This window comes from Danio rerio, chromosome 22 (genome assembly GCF_049306965.1).
Source record: "Danio rerio strain Tuebingen ecotype United States chromosome 22, GRCz12tu, whole genome shotgun sequence".
NCBI classification, from domain to species: domain Eukaryota; kingdom Metazoa; phylum Chordata; class Actinopteri; order Cypriniformes; family Danionidae; genus Danio; species Danio rerio.
In genome coordinates, this window is record NC_133197.1 from 32860445 (window position 1) to 32886527 (window position 26083).

Consider the following 26083-nt stretch of genomic DNA (forward strand, 5'->3'; position numbering starts at 1 on the left):
ACACCAAATGAAAAATACAGTAGGTGTTTTTAAACTTACAGCACTTTGCTAATTAAACTGACAAATCATGTAATACTTTAGTTTTTACTTCAGTAAACTGTGCATCTTAGTATACCATAGTTTTATATATATATATATATATATATATATATATATATATATATATATATATATATATATATATATATATATATATATATATATATATATATATATATATATATATATTTAGAGTAATGGTCAGATAGATAGATAGATAGATAGATAGATAGATAGATAGATAGATAGATAGATAGATAGATAGATAGATAGATAGATAGATAGATAGATAGATAGATAGATAGATAGATAGATAGATAGATAGAAGGATGGATGGATGGATGGATGGATGGATGGATGGATGGATGTTGCATTACCCCAGTAACTAGAATTAACAGGTTAATTTACTCTGGTATTGTTCAGAACACACTAATTTACTATAGATAACTATAGTATTTTTGAGCCTCCAGTGATAACTAAAACAACACAAGTCTGCTAAAAGAATGCTGAAGAATGGTTTTTGAAGCGTTGGTTGATAACCATTTGTAAAAGCATTTGTTTTACTACAAAAGGTTTTTTTTTTCAATCAAGATTTTTTTAAAGTAGCAATTTCTGTATTTATAGTTTGATCCTCGACTATCATGCTAACTTTAAACCCACATTCTAAAAAACATCAACTCTGCTATGGTTGTTTGGGATGGGGATAGTTGTAAGTTCATTAAATATGACACAATCAAACCCTATTTCAGATTTGTTTTATATTCATTTAATTATTTGTTTCGGTACATTTCTCTTTTTTGCAGCATGCCAGGCAGAGAAAGCACAAGACAAGGGAGACATCTTTCAGATGTTATTTCTGTGCCCACAAAGCCTGCATCCCAGGACCGAAACAAACAAACAAACAAACAATCAAACAAACAATCTGTCTGTCTGTCTGTCTGTCTGTCTGTCTGTCTGTCTATCAATCTTCGTTTGTTTATCTGTCTATCCATCTTTCTATCTATCTATCCACATTTGCCTCAAAATATTAAAAGCTGACAGAAATCTTATTGACTATACAGCAAAATTCCTTGTTTATTAGAGAGAAGAGAGAATAGTTCATAGCCAGTCTAATAAAATAGCAATTTTCCATCTTAGTACACAATGTAACTACAGACGAGTCGAGGTTTAAATAAGAAAATAATAAAAACTCTTTGGTCATTTTTTGAGCGAGATGTTAATGGTCTAATCTATCTATGCTAAGCTAAGCTAAAAGTGCTCACACCAGACTTTAAGATGTGCTGAATGGATTCAAAAACGGTAGGCTAAAACTCAATCGTTTAGCTCTAGGCTGGCTGTAAAATGAGCCTACATGTACTTCTAGAAAAAATGGAGTGTTACTTTAATGGCAAAAGAAAACTCTCTCATGATCTATTTACTCGTCTTTACTCACTATTGAGCAGACCGATCTCTTACCGAATATAGACTATGCATTGTAATTTATGGAGGGAGATCAGACACAATTATGTGCTACATTTAACAAATAACCTCTAAACATCCATCAAGCTGTCCAGACCAGGCTTCTTTATCTGATAAACCCCCACATTTAAAGACTACTAAGCCTAAGTTACCAAGGCAACCCCTCAATTTATGACTGTAAGATCTTGATAAAGAGCATCAAAAAAAAAAAAAACATTCTTTGCATTTCTTCTCTACAAAAACGCTAACTATGATTCTCATTGAAATGAACCTTAAAATATAACTAAAATGATATATATTTTTATAGAGCTAAACACATAGCATGTATGTTCATATTCTCAGTGGATTAGTTTGAATAGTAAGTACACATTTTCTAAAAATTGATTATGGAGCTTCACATAATGCTTTAACCGTCTTTACTGTATACAATTCCTGACTTGTGTAATATCTTAGTCTACTCAATAGCACCAAAGTAGCACCAACTCAAACCAAATACTAGGCTTTAATGCAAATATTGCTAGTTTTGTTGAATAAAATCAGCAAAAAATGTAAATTAAATATGACCACAAGATGCTGATGCCAGAAACTTGTATTATTGTCGCCTAAGTGAAGTACCAGCTAGTTTTTGAAGTAACTTATAAGGGTGCCTGACAACAAGGGTGCCCTATATTATTGAATATTACAAATGTTGTATACCATTTCAATCAGAAAGGTGGATATGCACATTAAGATGCAGGGATATTGATGGTTCACATGAATCGTTCATACTGGAGATTTATGTGTGTTTCAGGATATGGATTAGATAAAATTCAATAGCTAGGGAGATAATACATATCCATGCGAACAAACACACGCTCTTTGTCTGCAATGCTTGTGCGGTCATGTATACATTAATATAAAAAAGTGATATAACACTATAATTTTTGTAATTTAAATAAACATTTGCATACTGACCACCGGGAAAACTCCAGATCAAAGATATATGTATATATGTGTATATATCTTGGGCTCGGGATGGTCCTACGTTCATATGAAAGGAGCGCTGCTCTCAAAATGGCGCCTCTATTGAAACAATCCTTCCAATAGACAACAACAGCTTAGGCGACATCTAATGTAACTATCTATGGCCATTATGTACAGCAAAATTTCTTGATTATTACGCCAGAACGAGGGAATAGTTCACAGCCATATAAAAATAGTTAATAGTCTAATAAAATAGCGATTTTTCATCCCAGTACACAATGTAAATACAGAAGAGTCGAGCTTTAAATAGGAAAATAATTCAAACTCTTTGGTTATTTTTGAGCGAAATGCTAATGGTCTAATCTACCCATGCTAAGCTAGGCTAAAATTGCTCACGCCAGACCTAGAGAACGCCTGAATAGATTAAAATATATATATCATGATCTATTTACTCATATTTACTCCTTATTGTTCATCTGAACACTTGAAGATTTTTAGGTTTTCAGATTTGAAGGAACTTCAACAAGTTCAACAATTTACATATTAAGCCGGAATTCAGTCAAGATCAATTAAAGTTATTACAGATATCTCACAATAAAGCTCTCTCCCATATATATATATATATATATATATATATATATATATATATATATATATATATATATATATATATATATATATATATATATATATATATAGTCAGTACACTAAATCTTTAAAGAATGGAGCAACAGCAGCATTTGGCAGGGTAATCCTTTGTGAAAACTTTGTGTTCCTTTCCATAAACGTAAAAAGTGTGTGTTTTTCCCTTCCATACGTAATCAACTTGCGTGATAGGAATCAGCTCAATGGTCTGCCTCTGGAAAATGAAAAAAAAAAAAGCTTTAATAAAGTGTCTTTTATAATTTTTACACACATCACGATACACAATGCACTGTACAATAATGTTCAGTCAACTGTTTATTTAAAAAACAACTTGACCATTAAAATGCACCTGTAACTATGCAGGCGTGGTAATAGAGATGGAGTTCCATGTGCAACATTTATTTAAGAAAATGGTCAGCAGGCAGGTGTCAAAACAGTAACAGAACATTAATAGCAAAAGCAATCCAAAAGAGTAATCCAGGAGACAGGCAAAAGTCAGGTCAGGTCAGGCAGAAAACTATCACAATCCAATAAACAATCCAAGAATCAAAAGCCAGACAGAGCAAAACATGGTAACAAGAAACAATACTTAACAAGGAACGAATACAGGCACGTGCACACATAGGGCTCAACCTGTGCAGTGCACATGCCCTTTTTAGTCTTGGATAGAAAGTGCCCTTCCAAAATGATCAAAAGTGCCCCCGCGACGCAACACACCCTTGGTCCCGCCCTTCAGTAGGCGGGCGACAACATAGCTAATCGACTACACCGCTCTTTAGTATGCGCGCGACAACCCCCCCACCACCCCGCCTCCCCCTCGTGCTCTTCAAAAAATTGAACCTGCAAATGCCCTTTGGACGGTCTCTGCACGGGCCTGAACGAATATATCTATGGTGCTTAAAGCTGCGGTCAATCGGGACTTTTCTCCCCTAGACTTCCATTCATATGCACTTGAATGCGTTAGACCGGAAATGCAAGCTCGTGCAGCAAGTTTCGCAGTTCGCTGCGTGGCAAAGTTCAAGCTTGGTGAGTTCTGACCTGCGAAATCGCATCATGTTATTGTTACTTGTTTAATCCCGCCCCTTTTCGCAGCATCGTACAACAGAATTTCACACACAAAAACTCTAGTGCAAGCGCAGCATAAGTCTTTGTAATCAGTCTTTAATCAGCTACCAGCTGTGTTTGTGTAATCATGGGAGACTCTGAAAAAGGAGTGTTTGAGGTGCGTGATGGGATATGTAGTTCACAAAGTGACACAATTGTAATCCGGGTGAAGGTACATGTTTACCAGGGATCTGCAAGCCTGGATCGCTGGTGATCGTGACAGCCCCATTTTGCTACTGTAAAGATTCCTCATTTTATTTATTATTAAGGAATAAAAGAAAAAAATCTTCATCCTATTAAATATTGTTGGAACGACAAATAACTCAATTACGACAGGTATCTCAAACTGTCTGTCAGCAAATTTAAATTTGAATTTTTGCATAGCCTCTTTAAGCTGACAATTATGTCATTCACGCGTACATGTGAAGCATACAGATGTACAGCTGACAGAGAGACATCATCTGGAAACTCTGCATCGACCTAAACTTCTTTCTGAAAGATCAGCATGGCCTTGTAAACATGAAAAGAAAGATTGTTTCTCATAGGGCTTCTGCCAAAAACGCTGAATCAAAGCTTTTTTAAACCGTGAATAAATATCATATATATAAAAAATATGTTTTACTATTTACTGTTTACTAGTTCTACAACTATTTTAGCCACGCAAAGTTTATGAAGACTGTGTTGTTGTTTATGAATGGGTTTATATTGCCGACAGAGTTCAGCCACTGAAAACGTCTGGCAAAGGATTGGCTATTTTGAAGTTCATGGAGTATTTTTTACAGCATTGATAATATAGTCGGTTAAATAGACCTGAGCATTCGTTTAGTTCTACAAATGTAAGAAGAAGCTAAAAACAAGCAATGTACGAGGATCAGCGAGCACAATTGAAAATGAAAAGTCATTCATTGTCTTGGTAACGTAAACATAAGTGTAATGTAAAAAGATGACAGGATATTTCTGTTTTTAGCACTCCTTTTTTCCTGATCTAATTTTTATTTAGTTTAATAACAAAACATCAGTAAATGTGTTCTTCCGGATAACCAGCTTTACTGGGGAGAAGTTTGATTTAAATTCACAAAATTGTTCATGTTTGAACAGTGACAGCCTGTGACAGTTTTGGGGAAATATAATTCATGCACCCGCTGGCCTGTCAACAACTATGCATGATAAAGTGCATGTCTCCATAGAGTTTTCTAACTAATCAAATGACCTTGTGTTATATCTAATCGATGCGCGTTCGCGTGTTCATGACTTAAGGAGGCGTGGCTTAGGATGGCAGGAGAGGGTCGTAAAATTTCTAAGTTATTATGCTAATGCTAGCATTCTGGCAGATCTCCTACTGCACCTTTACGGAACTGGCATCTCTAAGCTTTAAGCCTGGTTTATACTTCTGCGTCAAGTGACCGGCGTAACCCACGGCGCATGCAACGCGCATAGCTGTGCATTTATACTTCTGCGCGCTGTCTCTGTTGGTCTGCATTAACACTTCCGAAACGCTAGTTGGCAGTGAGGTGTAAATGTTCCTCTGTGTCGAGTTTCTTCGCTGCTGTTTCGCTTTTCCTGAACACTTCCGGGATGTACAAGTGGCTCAAACTCGCTCATTTTGAGGCAGGAACCGGCGGACGTGCAACAACTTTAACTATGAGGTAAACACAAAACAAAACTTTCCATCCGGAGCTCCTTCACGGGACTCCACACTTGTAAACAATTGCTCCATCAGGCTCGCACCATTCACGCGGCTCACGGTCCTGCCCAGACTCGTCAGCGCTACCAAGCCGACCAATCACAGAGCTTACGATACGGTTCGTTGCGACGTGTAGTTACATTTTTTGAGAGGTGCACGTCAGCGTTTGACGCAGAAGTGTAAATCAGCCTTAAATCCCTCCCCTTCCAAGACTCTCTTCTACTCTGATTTGTCAGATGGATCAGTCTGTTGTGATTGGTTTACTGCTTTTTTAAGGATTAAACAGATCAGTTATTTACTATCACTACCTGTTGGAGAATACGACAAATGTTGGAGAACTGAGCCTGATGTTTTCTCACAGCACTTTCAGACGCTGCATTCACAGAGCTGTCCGGAAAACTGACAACTGGATAAACCTGCAACAGGGAGTAGAAACAGATTCTGATCAGAAAAATAAGGGGCCATTGACACAGAACACACTTTTCCATTCCAATGCACTAGTCTTTCATTGTTATTCTATGTAAACAAACACTTGACAGACACAAGCGCCGTGTTTTTAAAGTGCACATGAAATCAAAACTAATCATATCAATGTTGTTAGCTCATATTGCTTGTTTTGTTGTGAACAATTCATCTGGGTATGTCATTAGGGGAAAAAAAATGTTTGTCGTTGTAATCTAAAATTGAAATCTGAAAATGCACATCTTGTTTGCTTTGAGTTAAATTCTCAGATTACAAATGTTTGAGGTATAGGGTGTGGCTAACATATTCAACCACACACCTCAGACTGTCAGTTTTGGCAGCGTTATGACAACAAACAAATGTCGAGCAGGAGGTGTCTGTTAGGTTGTAATAACTCAGAGAATCCCAAAGTGGAGATTTTGAACACCAGGGGCCTCATGTACGAAGACTTGCGTGGAAATCTTACTAAAACATTGCGTACACACAAAGCTGTAAATGTGCGTACGCAGAAAAAAATTCAGATGTATGAAACACTGCGTACACCGAATCTCACGCATATTCTTTGGTACATCCGAATGAACGTGAAACTGAGCGCAACATGCACGAGCACAAAACCCCTCCCTGCCTCCTCCCCCGTATGAATATGCTAATGACTATGCTAATGGCAAAACTCAACGAAAAAGCAATAGCAAAATCAAGCAAAAAGAGAAACTTTGAACAGAATGTGAAATGGAGGTGCTGCTTTCGGAGGTAGACCGGAGAAAAACTGTGTTATTTGCAAGTTTGTTCTCCGGAATTAATAACAAAAGAAAAAAATAGAGTGGGAAAGTTTAGCTGATGCGGTTAACACAGTTGGGTCTGAACATTGCACTGAGTGCATTTAAAAAAAAAGAAATAGTGTGGTTTATATCTGTAAAATGTTGAAGTACCCTTAGCAGTCTCAGTGGCACACCTCATAAGACGCATGTGATCATGTTTTGACACGTTCGAGCATGAACTCGGCTCGAATCCAGCGTCTGATGAACTCTTTCTTCTTTTGTTCCCCGCTACATATCAGATTTTGCCAACTATTTATCACGAGAAAGACAAGTAGGAATCATCAATAAGTTTGTGCATCATATTTTATTTGCACATTTATTGAATGGAAATGTTTCTGATTCACGCATGCAAATTCATCTTCAGATAGTGTCTTTATAGCAATGAGCATGCGGTAGATTGCTCAGATTACATTGGGAAAACAGGCGACTGCTGCAAATTGTGCTTTAATGTTTGGCTGGTCAACTGTATGGTATGGAAACCTCACATACCTACTAGATGAACCCGTCTCATACAGCTGCCATTGCAAGGATCAGACACTTTGTGGAGAAGAATTTAACACAACTGCCTCTAGGAGTCGCCAATGGAAATAAAACAGACACGCACAAAAAATGTGCGTACGCCAGCCAGAAAGCTGCCGTGAAGCTGCGCACATTCCCACGTTCAGTTCATTGTTAGTAAATCCAAACGTGAGCCATTCTGAGCGTGAAACCTGGCGTATGCAAAGTTTTTGTGCGTACGCAGCGTTGATACATGAGGCCCCTGGCGTTTGCAGGACAATGACATGGGGTCTCTTAGGAATTTCTAAAAGTTAAATAAATTTTATTAAACTATTAGAATTACCATATTTTAACCATAACTCACAGAAGATAAAATAGTAGTTTTTTTTATAATAAAAAAACAACATAAAAATGAAAAGCAATCAGTTTTTTATACATTTTTTTAATAGAATCAGTGTGTTTATGTTAGATTAACAACACAAAAAAAGCATCAGCTGCAGCAGATTGATTTTATAGCCCTAAGTTAAACTTTCTGACACCTTTATGGCAATCAAATACATTCAAAATAAATACAGGCCACAACGGAATATTGAAAATGATCTCTGATTTGTGGTCTCCCAAATTAAACTAAGAACAGACCTGTGCTGAAAACATTGTGTCCACCTGTCTCTTTAGCTGAGTTTAAAGTAAATTTAAACAAATTAATAAATGACTATAAAAAGTATATGGTTATTAGACTGTTGCATTTTTTATTGTTGTCAATATGCTTGTGTTTATATAGACCTATAGTTGTATGCGCAACGTTTGTATATCTATATCCTCCTCCAAGGAATGTGGGGGTCGCGAGTCACTGGCATTGTTATTTTAGGGGTCGCATGCGGAAAATTTTGTATTTTCCCCTGTATTAACTCCCCTGAAACCCAAAATGCCTATACTGCATTCAATCAGTGCGCAGTAGAAAAAACAAGCCACGCTTACTGTTTTCTCATTTAACAATTACGTTTAAAAAACGTAAACTTTTACATCACTAGATGTTCATTACTGTCAGTTTCAAAGCAGTGGACTATAAAATGAAAATATGGAATATAAAATGAGAAAAGAGTGGGCGTGGCTTGTTTTTTTCTACTGCGAGCTGATTATATATAGTCAGTGCTTAATTCGTGAATTGCGAGGTCTCGAAACATATGGGGTAACGGATCCGGCATGTTATTCGAGGAAAGAGAGGCGTCACGCACGAAAGTGAAGAGGGTTGGAGAGTCATGGAAGAAGTGAAAAGTGAACAGCAGACGTGAGGTGGGTGAGTGAGGATGGGGATTGGTACAATGAGGTGCCGGTCAGATTTTAGAGGTGCCGGATCTGGCACAAATGAAGCCCTGGATATAGTAAAGTAGGTGTTTAATTGAGAAAGATAAGGAAAAGGGTTTTTGGGAGTTATTACAACCTAACACACCTCTTCCTCAACATTTTTGTTATTTGTCAAAACTGACAGTTGGAGGGGCGTGGTTTAGTATGTTAGCCACGCCCAATACCTCAGACAGACATCATCTGAGAATTAAACTGAAAACAATCAGTGCATTTTCAGATTTTAATTTTAGATTACACAGGCTTATTGCTTATTCCTAATGACATGCCTAGATTCATTTTCATTACAAAACTAGCAATGTGAGCTAACAAAATCAACATGGTTAGTTACTTTAATAAAATATTCCTAAAAAGCTGCATCTTACGTTTTTAGACACAAAGACCTATTCTGTGAGAACGGCTCTTTATGTTGTCAAATAATTGCTGCATTCGTATAAAAACATTCCATTAGAAGGCCAGAATTACAAAACAGTATGCACTTGATGGAAGTGGAAAATTCTCTTGGTGATTCTACTTAATGTGTAAGAATGGACACAGTAGCTCATTTCCATAATGACAGTCTACCAAGAGCCGTGCAATTTTTTTAAAAGTGCATTTAAATGAATGAATCCACAGATAAAGTTAACTCTTTTCTTATCACGCTCTCTGTGTTCCTCCTTCTACAGCTATCAAGAGCAAACTGATTTAAGACCAGTTTAATGGCACAAATGCCAGTAATTGGTCTTCTGCAAACCCTTAAAATTACACTGCAGCTAACTCATTTGCAAAACCCACCGTGTCCACCATATTTCACTGTGTTTTTAATAACTGCTGACTGTATAGCAGAGATGCCCAAACTAGGGTCAGTGGGCCAAAGTTGGCCCATAGAAACCTTTTATTTGGCCCGCCATCTCATCTGAGAAGAGAAAGAATGATGGGGAGAGTTTTGAGATTGTCAATTCAAATTAAAATGTAACCCTTTGTTTGTTTGTTTTATTGTAAAAGCTAACTAAAGTTCATTCATTCATTCATTCATTCATTTTCTTTTTGGCTTAGTCCCGTTATTAATCTGGGGTCGCCACAGCGGAATGAACCACCAGCTTATCCAGCATTTGTTTTACGCAGCGGATGCCCTTCCAGCTGCAACCCATCACTAGCAACCATCCACACACACTCATTCACTACGGCCAATTTTAGCATACCCAATTCACCCGTACCACATGTTTTTGGACTTGTGGGGGAAACCGGAGCATCCGGAGGAAACCCATGCCAACACGGGGAGAACATGCAAACTCCACACAGAAATGCCAACTGACCCAGTCAAGGCTCAAACCAGCAACCTTCTTGCTGTGAGGAGAACCTGCTACCCACCGCGCCACTGGGTCACCCCTAACTGAAGTTAAACGTTTCAATTAAATGGTGTAAATTAAATCAGATTTTGTATAAATGTACATACAGTTACCTGACAACACAGAGACTTTTGTGAGCAAATCAAGTCAAACCTTCCGTTTAAAACAGAATCTGATTTAATTTAGATTCTGCTTAACTAGCATTAGAAAACAATGTTTTCTTTTATTCTTAAATATTATGAAATAAATTAGGAAATTATTGAAGTTTAATGTACTATAGTTTGGTATATTTACCTTCGGCTCACGGCTCTCGGTGATATTTAGTTTTTGGCCCTTCATACGCAAAAGGCATTCCTGCTGCTGTAAATTATTATTATTTTTTGTTTGTTTTTGTAGACTGTATTTTTCCCACTTAAATTCTTTTGTTACAGAAATAGTTTACTGAAAACTGAAAATTTTGTCATCATGTCCTTATCCTCTACTTTTGCCAAACCTGAGTTTCTAAGATTTTATATCAAAGAATGTTGAAAAATTGATTTACATCAAAGAATGTTGGAATAAAACAGCCAATTACTTTCAAGGTATTTTTAGTTACACTGTAAAACCCAGTAAGTAAAGTTAACTCAATGGCCTCTATTTTATCGATCTAGGTGCAAAGTCTAAAGTACATGGCCAAACGCGTTAAAGGCATGTCAGAATCTGCTATTTTAAGAACAGAAAAATATGCTCTGCGCCGCGGCAGACAGGGTTGTACTTATTCTCTTTGTGATTTAGGAATAAACCAATCATTTTTATCTCACATTCCCTTTAAGAGACAGTTGCGTCATTTCATGGCACATTTGCTATTTACATGGCGGACTTTGCAAGTGGAAAAACTAAACACTTCACTAGCGAGAAAACAGTTAAACAGACCATCTGCAGCTCTAGGATAAAGAACGAGCCTCCACCAATTGGCCTCTTTACTTTCTCTTTCTTTCGTGGATAAGGAAACAGTGTTGTATGCACAGACATCCAATAGCCTACATAATTAATTTTGTTTGTTAAGCACAAAGATTTGTTTTAAAACTATTTCTAAATTTAGTTTTAATTTCCAGCAATGAATAACTAAGCAATAATAGTGAAGAGTGGTCAAAAAACTGAGTTATATCCAATTACACGTCTTATGCCCCATATGGGCTAAAACCTGACAGGTGGTCAAATAAATATATAATAAATATGCGTTAAGTAAAATAAATATGCATATATCAAATAATAATACTAATCATAGTAACATTATACAAAAGCAAGTTGTTGTGAATAAACTGAAAAATGCCCCCCAAGATGAGGCATGGAGGCAGTGTTTTTTTTTTATTTATGTAGAAAGTAATAATTTTTGTAATATTTTAATCATTTATTTTTTTCATTTGTAAAGATATCTGTGTATTGCTGTACATCCTGTGTGTATTTAGCAATGTGTAGGCGTTTAAGGCGCACAACTAATGAACTCTGCGCTGGACAATTTTAGTTCCTCAAAATAGCAACATGCCAACAATGCGCCTTAACACAACTCTTTTTTTAGACTGAAAAACCCATGGATATACTGTTTAAACAACGTGATGCTAAACGAGAAAATTTGGGTTACGCTTATCTGAAAACAGCAACACATCAGGGCGAACACGACTTGCGCCTTATTGTGCCAGGTGTATGATAGGGCCCAAGCTGTTTGAGAAAATCGAATGTAGCAAACCATTTAAGTTTTGAAACCAAATGCAAACAGTTGAAGTCAGAATTATTAGCCCCCCTGAATTATTATTTATTACGGATAGATTATTTCAACACATTTCTAAACATAATAGTTGTAATAACTCATTTCTAATAACTGATTTATTTAATCTTTGCCATGATGACAGTAAATAATATTTGACTAAATATTTTTCAAGACACTTCTATACAGCTTAAAGTGACATTTAAAGGCTTAAATAGGTTAATTAGGTTAACTAGGCAGGTTAGGGTAATTTGGCAAATTATTGTATAATGATGGTTTGTTCTGTAAAAAAAAAATCTAAAAAATATATAGCTTAAAGGAGCTAATGATTTTGACCTTAAAATGTTTATTAAAACTGCTTTTATTGTAGCCAAAATAAAACAAATAAGACTTCCACAGAAGAAAAAATAATATCAGACATACTGTGAAAATGTCCTTTATAATATTAATATTATAATATATATTTACATATATAAAATATATAATTTCGGGCGAGGCAGTGGTGCAGTAGGTAGTGCTGTTGCCTCACAGCAAGAAGGTTGCTGGGTCGCTGGTTCGAACCTCGGCTCAGTTGGTGTTTCTGTGTGGAGTTTGCATGTTCTCCCTGCCTTTGCGTGGGTTTCCTCCGGGTGCTCTGGTTTCCCCCACAGTCCAAAAACATGTGGTACAGGTGAATTGGGTAGGCTAAATTGTCCGTAGTGTATGAGTTTGTGTGTGAATGCATGTGTGGATGTTTCCCAGAGATGGGTTGCGGCTGGAAGGGCATCTGCTGCGTAAAAAACGTGCTGGATAAGTTGGCGGTTCATTCCACTGTGGCGACCCCGGATTAATAAAGGGACTAAGCTGACAAGAAAATGAATGAATGAATGAACATATATAATTTCTATATTTTACTGTATATTATTTGTGTTCATATCATTAAACATTTATAGTATTAGTAACAAACTTTTTGGGTTCAGTTAATTCAGTTAAATTTGAGTCAAAACAACTATATACTAGCATTAGAATTAAGTTAAAACAAAAAATGTAATTATGTATTCATAACTCATTTTGTTTGAGTTCTCCTTAATATAATCAATTTATGAGGCCCCATAGCTCTTTTTTATTAAGTCAAAGTAATTTTTTTAAATTATAAGTTAAACTAACTTATTTTATTTCACAATTCAATGATTTTTCTGTTTTTCACGGTTTTGCATGCCTGCTTTTTTTCATCATTCTTGAGAATATCTTGTTCTGTGTAAAATGGGAGAAATAAATTCACTAGAGTGTTGTAAATAATGAGAAACTTTCAATTTTTGGGGCTGAACTGTCCTTTGAACAGGTGTAAAAGGCGTTTAAATGGCTTTGTTGAACTAAGGAGAAAATGGAGGCATTTCGAGCACCATGTTATTGTTGCTCACCATTGGAGCCACATCAGTAAACAGTTGCTCTCCAGTGATTTGATTGAGAAGCTCAAGAGGGAATCCTGAACCCTTGTCAATGACAGACACGTGAATGTTGTTTTTCCTGAAAAGACAGTGCACAAAAAAACACACTAAAAATATAAAAAATTATGTTGTGTGTGTTGTGAAAATGAGTGTTAGCCAAGGTTTTCTTACCATGTAACCTTAAGGCTAATGAAGCAATGAAGCTTTCCATGACTGTTGCACTTTACACATCGGATTGTCCCCATTCCTCCACAAGCAAGGCAACTGGAAAACAGATCATTTAATGAGCATCGAATGAGTTCGATTTAAATCTGACCAAACCATTATCCACAATGTTAAGCTGTTTTGGGTGGTGTTGCTATGTGGTGGCCAGAGTTTTCTAACTTTAAAAGGTGCGTATGGAATTCCGTACTGTCCAAGTTCCTTTTTTAGGGCAAGTCACTTCACTCAGTCATTCTGTTTGAATGGAGTAACATCAAATTCTCCAAATTTGCTTGCCAAGCTTACGATTAAATATCATATTGGTAATCACCAATACAATTAAACAATAGCTGCTTCTTTAGTTTAATTCGAAAAGTTTGAATCACACAAAAACTGCAGACACTCACATCTGGTCCAACCCACATCCCCGGAGAATCGTCAATCTATAGTGATTGGTAATTGGCTCCTGTACTAGAAGGCGGGGCTTTATTCTCCATATTGACCGCTAAACTTTTCCCCACTAACAACTAACTTTACTTCACGCCCATTAAAAATAATGAATATAGTAGTATGAATGTATTTAGACATGCAACATCCCCCATGTTGTTATTATTACATGACATACCCACAGGCCCTCTGACAACCGTGGGGGGGAGGGGGTTGACCCTAGCGGCGCCCCTGCCTACCCACATCAGTTGGGTCGCTCCTATTTATACATTTTATCCTGTGGCTTGTGGGATAGTAAATTGTTCATTGGATTTCGGCTTAGTCCCTTTATTAATCTAGGGTTGACACAGCAGAATGAACCACCAACTTATCCACCATATGTTTTACATAGCTGATTCCCTTCCAGCTGCAACCCATGACTGGGAAACATCCATACACACTCATTCACACACATATACTATGGGCAATTTAGCTTACCCAATTCACCTATACCCGATGTCTTTGGCCTTAGGTGGGAAACCAGACCACCCGGAGGAAACCCACGTGAACAGGGGAGAGCATGCAAGCTCTACACAGAAATGCCAACTGACCCAGCCGAGGCTTAACCCAGCGACCTTCTTGCTGTGAGGCGATTGTGCTACCCACTGCGCCACCATGTTGCCAATCAGCCAAAGTACCAGAGCAAAATACCAATAAATTGTTTGACTGCCATCTTTAAAAAGAAAAAAGAAAACAAAAGATATGTAATTTTTAGATCAGTATTACACACCTTTAAACAAAACCAACATACATTAAATACTAAATTAAATCAACGATTGACTCAACAAACTGGACTTGACATAATTCAAGCAGCTTTAACTAAGTGAAGTTTATTTAAAAACTAATTTTGAGAGGATCACGTGCTTATGATTGCTTATGGCTGTTCCCGCATGATCCCATGATTCAATCAGACGATTCCAAAAACCACTATAAATACCTTAAGTTGCATGTAACAGCCATGTTTGTTTTGAGGAAATGGGTGGCACGATGGCCCAGTGGTTATCACTGTTGCCCCACAGCAAGAATGTCACTGGTTCTAGTCCTTACTAGGGATGTAACAATACAGTTAGATTACGGTTCAATACATACTTCGGTTTTTTAACACGGTTTTCGGTTCAGTTCTGTGGTTTGACTCATGCATATTTTTTTTTGTTGTTGTTATTTTATGCTTAGGCAATAGGAACAGTAAGAGGTTAAGGAGAAAAAAATTAAAACAATTAACACTAAAATCTCACAGCTGCTGGTAGCCCATGTTAAACTGGGAAAATTCCTACATTTTGAAAATAAACATACATGTGAAGTTAATCAACAAAACTTGACCATATCAAATAAACATATTTGTACGTCAGTAAACATTTTAATTAAACTTAACACTGCCTTTGTTATTTTTATGTGTCTTTCAGAACCAGTTGGTTATGTTTGCTGGAAGTATTCAGTGAGGGATTTATTTATTTATTTTTTATTTTTTTTTGAGGACTTTATTACCTTTCCTGCTATCCTGCCTTCAGACAGTGATATTGCTGGCTGATGGCGCTGCAGATGTGCAGGCATGTCGGAAGTGTTTCCGTTTGAGTAGGCTGTATGTGTATAACAATGGTTGCACAGTCATTTTTTTGTTCACAGTTTTTTTCTTCCTCTGCATTATACTCAGCGACAAAATTTAAATGTCCCCAAACCGCAGATTTGAAAGATGCCAGCGCTTCCTCTTTCTGTTGCCTTACTTTACAGCCGCTCGTCATGTTAAAGTGTGGAATGATGGTTAAGCGCCCCCTAACGTTAGAGCATAGTGATTGAATATTTACTTGCTAGGAGCAGATTCCTCATCTCAGCTCACAGACTTCACCATAAACAGTCAATTCGGAGAGGAATAAAACACACATCAATGATTTAAACGTAACCCCCCCCACCACCCACCACCCCCCCAAAAGAAAAGCGCAACTCAAAAGCGCGTACCGTAGATGTCGTACCAATTGGTTCAATATTTTATTGAGAATTATGGCATCCCTAGCCAGCCGACGCTTTTGTGCAGAGTTTACACGTTCTCCCCATGCTCACGTGGGTTTCCCGGGTTCCCTCCCACCATCCAAAAACATGCAACTTAAGTTAATTGACTAATCCAAATTGGCACCATAGACATGCTCCTAGTAAGTATCTATCTCTTAAGAGCAATCACTATCTGTTCATTAGCTACTACAGCAGGGGAGTTCTCGAGATCTACCTGAGCTCAAACTCCCCTCTTGCTTTGCAAACGGGAGGGAGCCCCAGGCTCAAAGATCTAATGAGCTCGGGGCTCTCTCCCCGGACAGCATGCCAAACAAGCTTTATAATCAATCATCAGCTAAGTGTCAACTCTTGAATGATTATCAAGTAACTAGTTTCCCAAAATTTTTAACGTTTACTTTTATTTCTCTCTTCATAATATTGCTTGAGTGTTCTTTGTTTTTTTATAGTTGAGCCAAACTTCACGCCAACATCAAAAAATTATAATATTGACTAGATTTGTGTTTATGTGCCATTCTGAATGCTAACCCATCCTTTTAATTTTTTTAAAGTACATTTTTGCAAAGCTCGAACAAGATTATTATCCAAAATTTACATTTGTAGTCTTCATTCATTTATTCATTTTCCTTCGGTTTAGTTTCTATTTCAGAGGTCACCACAGCGGAATGAACTGCCAACTATTCTGGCATATGTTTTATGCAGTGGATGCCCTTCCAGCTGCAACACAGTACTGGAAAACACCCACACACTCTCACATTCACATACACTCTCACACACTACGGCCAATTTAGTTTATTCAATTCACCTGTACCACATGACTTTAGACCAAGGTTGGGCAAACTCGGTCCTGGAGGCCCGGTGTCCTGCACAGTTTAGCTCCAACCCTAATCAAACACACCTGCTTATAGATTTCTTGTGATCTTAAAGACACTGATTAGCATGTTCAGGTGTGTTTGACTAGTGTTGGAACAAAACTCTGCAGGGACACCGGCCCTCGAGGATCAAGTTTGCCCATCCCTGCTAGACTGTGGGGGAAACCGGAGCACCCAGAGGAATTCCACATGAACACGGGGAGAACATGCAAACTCCAGGCAGAAATGCCAACTGGCCCAGCCAGTACTCAAACCAGAAATCTTTTTAAAGTGAGGCGACAGTGCTAACCACTGAGCTGCCCAATTTGTAATCGTTCAACATTTTATCAACATGTAATTTCTCAAGACTGTACCTTTGCCTGCCAGTGCCCCCACACACACCACAAAACTGGCGTTGGCCATAGTTAGTCCAACCCATGCCACCACAGAATCCACACAAAATCTGAAATAACAAAGATATCATAATTAAACAATAGAAAAAGAAATTAATGCAAAAGAAAAACTTTTAAATGACATTTCATGATAACACTCACCCTGCCTGTACGTCCACAACTTAGACACATAGTTCTACCAAGAGTAGAGCATGACGAACAATCCTAAATTCAAAGATCACTGATAAATAAAACTTCTAAAAATATGTTTTCAATGAATGTGATCAAATAAAAAACTGAACAAGTTTTACTTGGACACTTGATGTGTGAGGAACGGGGATGGTTATCTCACTATCTTGGAAGAAAGATGGCATGCACACCGGGATGCTCCATGGTTCGGGAGGAATTCCAGATCCATCCACCTGCTGACCTGATAAATGAAGAGTATGTTTAGGCAAGAAAGAATGAGATACAATATTCAATAATCGGTCACACTTTACAATAAGGTTCATTAGTTAATGTTAATTAATGCATTTACTAAGATGAACAAACAATAAACAATACATTTACTACTGTATTTGTTCATGTTAGTTAACGTTAGTTAATGAAAATACAGTAGTTCAATATTAGTTCGTTAACTCATGGCGCATTAACTAATGTTAACAAGCATGGACTTGAATGTTAATAATGCATTAGTAAATGTTCAATTATGATTAATAAATGCTGTACATGTGTTGTTCATGATTAGTTCATGTTAGTAAATGCATTAACTAATGAATCTTATTGTAAAGTGTTACCCAATAATCTCATTGCAGAAACTGTGCAGATGTGGTCATGTTGATCTGCTGGTTAAACCGAGCATCAGAATGCGTAAGAAAGTTGATTTAACTGGCTTTAAACATGGCATGATTGTTGGTCTCAGATGTGCCAGAAACTGCTGATTTAACTCTCATATTATCCTTGGGGTCAATTTGACCCCATTCAATGTTAAACATATGTGCATATATAGTTGACTTTTTTTTCTGCTTCATATTGAATGACTTTTCCGAATTTAATGGGGAAAACTATATAATTTTTTCAATGCCCTGTACACATTTTGTAACATCTGTCTTCCAGGGTCTTTTAGCTGTAAAAAACATAAGAAAATAAAAAATTTACACATATTTCTTTTGGGTGATATTGAAGTCACTATAACATGCTATGATTTTATAATATGCGCTAGTTTTTTATATGTTAAGGATAATAAAGAAAATATTTAAAAAATAACACGACCATACCTGTGGTATCGCAGGAATCACTGACAGTTCACATGACATGGTGGTAGGTGGAATCCTAATTATCATGAGAACTTTGATATTTTCCATGCCATGGGGGGAGTTAATTCTTGCGAGAACCTTGATATTTCCCATGTTTTTTGTGGAAGGGGAAAACATAATTCACATGATTTACAGGGAAAGTGCAAAACTATAAAAGCTTGCACATTAAGCTTTCTAAACTATTTCTTTTTGTGCTCGGTGGGCTCTCACTTTAAGCTCTCTCAATTGAAAATGGCCTCTAAACAAAGGTCAGAGATTTTGTCACAGATTTTTGACATTGAAAGTGACATAGAGGAGAATGTGTCTAAGACAGGATAATTTTGAGAAGGACCCTGATTATGTGGCATTCTCCTCAGATGAGAATGACACTTTTAGGGTTCTATTTTGACGGTCCATGCGCAGAGCGCAAAACGCAGGGCGCAAACGCTTTCAGGGCATGTCAGAACGCATTTTTGCTAATTTACAGACGGGAAAATTCGCTTTGCGCCAAGGCGCATGGGCTAAAAGGGTTGAGTTTATTTTCTTAATGAGTTATAGGTGTGTTGAGAATAAACCAATTAGAGTGTCATCTCTCATTCCCTTTAAGACCCAGCTGCATCGCGCCAAGAGCGCATTCGCTATTTACAGGACGTAAAGTAAGTCTAAGTGGAAAAAAATGAGCATTTCATTAGCAAACAGTTAACAGTTAAGTTTTTTAACAGAAAACTGTTAAACAGAGCATCTACTGCGTGAGAATGAGAGATAATGGAACTGCTTTCACTTTCGCTCTTGGATAGGGAAACCTTTACGCACAGACATCAATTAGCCTATAAATAATTAATTTTGTTTGTTAAGCGCAAATATTTGTTTCAAAACTATTTCTAAATTCAGTTCTAATTTCTAGCAAATGAATAAATGAACAATATTAACCAAGTGTGGTCAAAATACTGAGTTATTTCCAAATACACCTGCCATGCCCCATATGGTCTAAAACCTGACAGGTGGCCAAATCTAAGCTTGTTTTTAATAAAACAAATATAAATATGGATATAATAAATATTACTGCTAATAATAATAACATTATACAAAAGCAAATTGTTATGAATGAACTGAAAAAGCCTCCCGAGATGAAGAAGACATAAAAGCAGTGATTTTTCATATTTATGTAGGCTAGAAAATAATATGTTTTGTAATATTTTAATCCTTTATATTTATATCCTATATCTATTCTTATTATATCCTATATATATCCTTAATATTTAAATTTTTTCATATGCAAAGATATTTGCCTACTGCTCTCTTGTGCGTATTAAGCAGTGCGTAAGCGAGGAGTTTAGACCGGGTTAGTTTTGGTCTAATGAAAAATCTATTATAGTTTTGTAAGCTGAGAAAATATGATATATATTTCCTTCTATGATAATGAAGGACTACTGAGACATTCCAAGCATGGGATGGGTCCTCCTGGTGAGGCAGAGTTCCTCACATCTCTGCCATTTGCTTACAGTAACCATGTGCTCTTCACCATACACAATTCATCTGCTCGTGTTCTTCTTTCAGATAACTTTGTCATGTTTGGTGTCATTTGACAGTTTATGACTTCAGTGTTGTAGTGATGAAATCAACAGAGACATCGATTAATTGTGTTTCAATCTACAATATATTTACTATTGTTGGGTCATGGCCTGAGGAGAGTATGTTAATGTACTTCTCCCCCACTTCATCTCTTCAACTTTGTTCTCACGTTCAGCTGGTTTTGGGGGTTGGTTTTCACTTATGTTTGACAATGCTTTGCTCAGGGTATAATAGGGAAAGGTAACTGTTGATCTGGGAGAATGGCTTTTACTCTGCATTTCCCGCACACTGGTGCGTAGCCTCATATGCTAATAAAGGCAGTTTCACTGTCTTTGTTGCTCGGTAGTGCATATGTTACAGCTAATTTCTTTATACAGTATGTTAGTTTGTTTCATTCTAATGTCTGTATATTTGATCATGTAACTTAATAAACAACTTTGCCTGCTTTAAGACGTAGAGATTATTTCTCTTTATCAATGATGATAACAACTTTAATGGAGTCAGATTAATTACAATGGACTCAGATAAATAATGGATTTAAACACGCCATCCTTCAACTGCTTCCTGTTTCCGATTATTGGTTCAGAATAGCAACGTAAGTTTCCAGCCTTACAGTTTCTCAAAATAGCAACGCGCCATCAGTGTGCCTTAGAACGCCTTCCTTTTTAGACCAGAACGCCTATGGGCGCACAAATAAGCGCTAATGCATTTGCTATTTAAACAGCGTAACGAAACACCTTAAAACGACTCTTGCGCCAAGCTAAAACTACCAAAAGACTATTGCGCCGCGTCTTGCGCCACACTGCGCCGGGTGTATGATAGGGCCCCTAGTGTTGACCATCTGTTGTCTCTCAACCACCAGCAGACAAAATGATCTTCCAAAAATGGAAAATTATTATGGTCCTGCCCACCACTTGAACGACAGGGTAGACTTAGTGGTGCTAATGTCATCAAAATTGTTCCAGGGCCCACCAGATATGCTGTTAATCATGTTCAAGACATAAAATCAGCATTTCAGCTTTTCATCACGCCATTAATTGAATATTATATACTTGAAACAGGAAGGTTAAAGGGGTTTTCATGCACAACCATCTCTAAATTATTTTGAAAGTTCCTTGCTGATGCAAGAGGTAAGAGGAGAATACTAGTTTTGACGAAGCCTTGGTGAATAGTTTAATGAAGGGGGCAGAACATATCAAACACCACAGAGCATTTGGTTGGTCAGAATACTTGATATGAGACTGAGGGTCAAATAGTTAATCGATTAATTTTCCCATGAGTGACTAACTTAAAGTAGTTGAACTAGGTATTGAACTCCTGGTTCAAAAAACATGCAAGTGTAGGTTGCCAAATTGATGGCACCAACAGGAGTGTGTCTGACTATCAAGCTTAAAGGCTGATTTAAGTTGTGTTCTAAATTAAAGCAACAGCACACAATAAAATAAATATTTCCAAAAATGTATATTTTAGAAACGGCTTCTATTACTTGCAGCTGAACAGCAGGATAAACTGACAATGATCACCTCAGGTACACCTCATGTGCTTTATTCAGTGCAAATGCTAAAAATGTGAGTTTGAATGCCTTTTTACATGACATTTATTGTCATACTACTAAAAGCAGCAGCAGATAGTTCACCTCAGATCTTGACCAAGAATAAACAGTTTGGAATTGAACTTCAGAACTGTGACTCAAAACCAAAACTTAAAACTCAATCTGCATCTTATTTCGGAGGCTGTTACTGTCCACCGGAGGTCACATTCCAGTCACGGATGCTTTGAGAGCTTTCCTGAATTATTGAAATACGCTGTTTTCCACAGTGACAATGAAGGGTGCTAAAATATGGTTGGCTAAACTGGAATTGGGCGGGTTCAAAGAACCGAAACAAAGACAGACGTAAACAAGAATGTTCACTTAGCATTTTTCTTAAATATCTGCAAACATATTATGGTATTTTTATGCTTTAGCAGAGTCAATAACTTGCATAAAGCACCTTTAAAGCTTTGAACTGTATCTTCTAAATGCATTTTCTTTTGCACACTAACTTATAGACAACCATGTTATTTCACAGGGGTGTCTAACAGACATCCAAACGCAGATGTCTTCGCCAAAGGAAGGCTAAATTTGGCATGTCAGTAAAAATATACAAGATTTTGATGATTCGTCTATGATTGATCTCTTGTTAGATGTTCAAAGTTTTAGAGGTAGCATGGCCCTAGTATGATGAGTCTTGACTTCTGCCTGTCAAGAGACTAAAAAACTCTCTTCTTACCATAGTATGGTTCACTGTCTCTTTCTGTTCTTCTAGATTCTGTAAAAGTCTCCAGTCGGTACTGTAAAGACATATACGTTTGTAAGTTAATGGCATCATTATATAGTGAGGTAAGATGTTCGTGAGTTTTGCTGCTGACCCGATATGTGTTGAGGGACTGCAGGTCTGTGAACACCATCTCTTTGACTGGTTTGGAGCTGTAACAGCATTTGCTGGACACATATTCAGTAAAGGCCTCCTGTGCAAGTTCTTCACTGATCGCAGGAATGCTGAGGGGACACGATTAAAGTGAAGTTCACATGTGACCAGCCAAACATTGTCCAAAATATTGAGTATGCAAAACCCCCTTTACCACTTAGCATTCCAGTAGTTTATGGCTCAATAACCAGAACGCTGGAATGCTAAAGGGGTTAAAGAACAAATCAATAGAAAGGTTGGTAGATATTATAGATGAGAAATATATGAAAGTAGTCTCACACATTGTGAGAAATTGCCAGCATTTAAACAATGACTCCCCCTTTAGGCTATGACCACATCACCACCTCAGATCTGCAATATTTTTTAATAATTCAAATAGTTCTATACATATTATATCTCAAAGTTCTGAGTTTATTTCTCACAATTTTTCAAAACTTCCTCTTGCAATTTTGAGTTGACATAGCAGTTCTGAGTTTAATTCTAAGTTCAGCTCTTACAATTTGGACAACTAGTTTAAAACTCACAGTCCAGTGATACAAATTTTGCATGAAAATATAAGTTTTTAACATTTTTGTTACTCATAAATGTGAGATGTGTTAGAAATTAGTTAGAAACATTTTTTTTTTTTTTGCATTTAGATATCTTATACATTGGGGGAAAAAATGCTGGAATCCACACAATTGATTTGTGTTGAGACAACATGAAGGATTTAAGTTAACTTATTAGTTTTTACAAATTAAAGTGGATTTAACAAAAAACAATTAAGCTGTCCCAAAAAACCCTCAGGAATTTTGTTGTTTTAAATAAGTAGCTTGGGCGAGGCAGTGGCGCAGTAGGTAGTGCTGTCGCCACACAGCAAGAAGGTCGCTGGGTCACTGGTTCGAACCTCGGCTCAGTCGGCTCTGTGTGGAGTTTGCATATTCTCCCTGCCTTTGCGTGGGTTTTCTCCGGGTGCTCCGGTTTACCGTTCAGGTGAATTGGGTAGGCTAAATTGTCCGTAGTGTATGAGTGTGTGTGGATGATTCCCAGAGATGGGTTGCGGCTGGAAAGGGCAACCGCTGCGTAAAAGCTTGCTGGATAAGTTGGTGGTTCATTCCGCTGTGGCGACCCCAGATTAATAAAGGGACTAAGCCGACAAGAAAATGAATGAATGAAATAAGTAGCTTGAACAAACAGTAAACAGTGTTTTGAGTGAATGCTAATCAATATTATGTAACAGAATACACTGTCCAATAGAAGCTTTAGTGTTTTAACACAAACTTTTACTTACAACATTGGAAATTGGAAATACGAGGTGATGTGTAAAGATTACATTGCAACAAAATGGACATTTACATTGGGCAATCTAATTTCCTCTTACTTGAAGACTTTTTAGCCCCATATGTAGCAAGATAGAGAACAAAGAATGCAAATCGTGTTTATAATTAATGCTAAGTCTATATTTAGCCATTTAATATTTAAACTGATTTCGTTAATCAATTTATTAAAAAGCTCTTACTTAAAGTGTGTCTCTGGTGCTCTGGATGAGGCTTCTGGTTGTGGCAGTCCAAAATCTGCTGGTGGAATAACTGAGGATAAAATTTAAACAAAAAGTGTAAAAATTCTCTTCATTTCTCTCCATTTAATGAAATAGATGAGATCCTAACACAAGTCTTTTTTAAAATGTTCAGTAAATAGGTTTCACAAGAAAGTAAGCTATTCAGGTACTTTTTGAATGCATTTGTGTGCATCTCTGGTCTTTTTTTTAAAGCTTTAATTGTTTTCTCATGTTATGATGAAACAGCAGGAAGGAAACTAATTTCACTCAGGATGTAATAACGAACTTTTAAGCTGCAGTGAAAACAGGAACTATTTTATTGATTTGAATCTCTCTAAAATCCCGTTTTATGTTTATGGCTTTAATATTGTGTAGGTATGTAACTGTGCCATGGATTTAGAGTAAAACTGATATTTGAGATAATATTTTGGAAAAATAAATAGGTAAAACTTCAGTTTAAGTACCAACTTTCACTATTTACTAGTGGCTTTCTAATATTAAAATACTGGCTGTTTACTATTATTTATAAAGTACAAATTATCCATGATCTTATTCTACATCCTACGTAATATCGAAACCCAACTGAAAAATATAAAATTAGCACTTTGTTGAGAGAAATAAGGGTATTAATGGCAAAAATTGAACCTTAAATAAATTATGACCAATAATTTTAATTATCCTACCTGCTGCATAAGTCCCATATCCAGTATGATCTGATGCCCCATCCTGGCCACTGTCAAAAAAGCAGAGCAGGTGTTTTTTTATGTTTCTCATTTACTTCTGTACACCGACAAATACAGTATGACAACAACACAACCATTAAAAAATAGAAACATATCTGTCGTTGTTCTTAATTAACAAACGACTGTCTCAATATTCATTATGTTTAGGCTACGAAATAACATTTCATATAGTAACAGTAAAAAGCTTGATATACAAGTGTTTTATCTTTCCTTCAAAATGTACTTCATCTTGTTAGACTTACCTCAGCGCCTTGTCCATTGCTGGAGGTGGATTGTGAATTTTAGTTTTGAAACGCGAAAATTAAGAGGAACGACGTTTGTATAAAGATTGCAAAAAAGTCTTTCAGAATACCTACTTTGACATGGAAAATATAAATGTAAACGTGTTAAAACATCAGTAAACGCACACAGCTATTTGGCTATTTTTTAAGTACTGTATATACTACTGCACTGAAAGTGTTGACTGCATCCTTATATTTGCTGCACTTGCGAAATAAACTCCTGGCCTGATATTTTTTATACACTTGCAATTTGGGAGTTTTCTGAATGAAGAAGTCACAATATGGCAAGCCATTTTAACATTTAAGGTGAGACATGCAGGCAAAAAAAAAAAAAATGTTTTTTACCTGCTTGTCAGTTTTAAGATTGGGAGTTATTCACTTTTCAGGTTTGCAGTCTAAAGTAAAACTCTTTACATTAAAACTACACTTCTATGTGTTTCTTTTTGCACATATTCTCAATTTCTGTTTGTAGACTTTAACAATTCATATTTTTAAAGGCTGTTTTTTCTCTAAATAAACTCATTGAGCCATCTACTTCAGCAGCACTTCCATACACCAAAATGTACATTTTGTTCAAATCTATATTCTGAGGGTATTTTTAAAAGGGTTGTGCCCATACATATTTTGCCATTGCTATCTCATGACAATTCGTAACTTCTAAATTCAATCTTATTCCTACAATTTAGTACAATTTACTTATTTGCTTATGATTTGATTGGGTTCA

At 36.7% G+C, this 26083-nt stretch overlaps 1 protein-coding gene across 2 annotated transcripts; it reads right to left on the reverse strand.

The window, feature by feature from the left end:
* Positions 1–789: 789 nt before the first annotated feature.
* On the reverse strand, positions 790–25505 carry ssuh2.3 (ssu-2 homolog, tandem duplicate 3). 2 transcript variants are annotated; one of them, NM_001423834.1, is given in 12 exon segments: positions 790–3319; positions 6202–6309; positions 13506–13611; positions 13704–13796; positions 17446–17534; positions 17626–17688; positions 17775–17893; positions 22601–22661; positions 22740–22869; positions 24297–24366; positions 25019–25068; positions 25321–25505. In NM_001423834.1, coding segments are annotated over 12 exon segments (1050 nt in total). In that variant the 5' UTR covers positions 25338–25505; the 3' UTR covers positions 790–3175.
* Between the last annotated feature and the right edge of the window lie 578 nt (positions 25506–26083).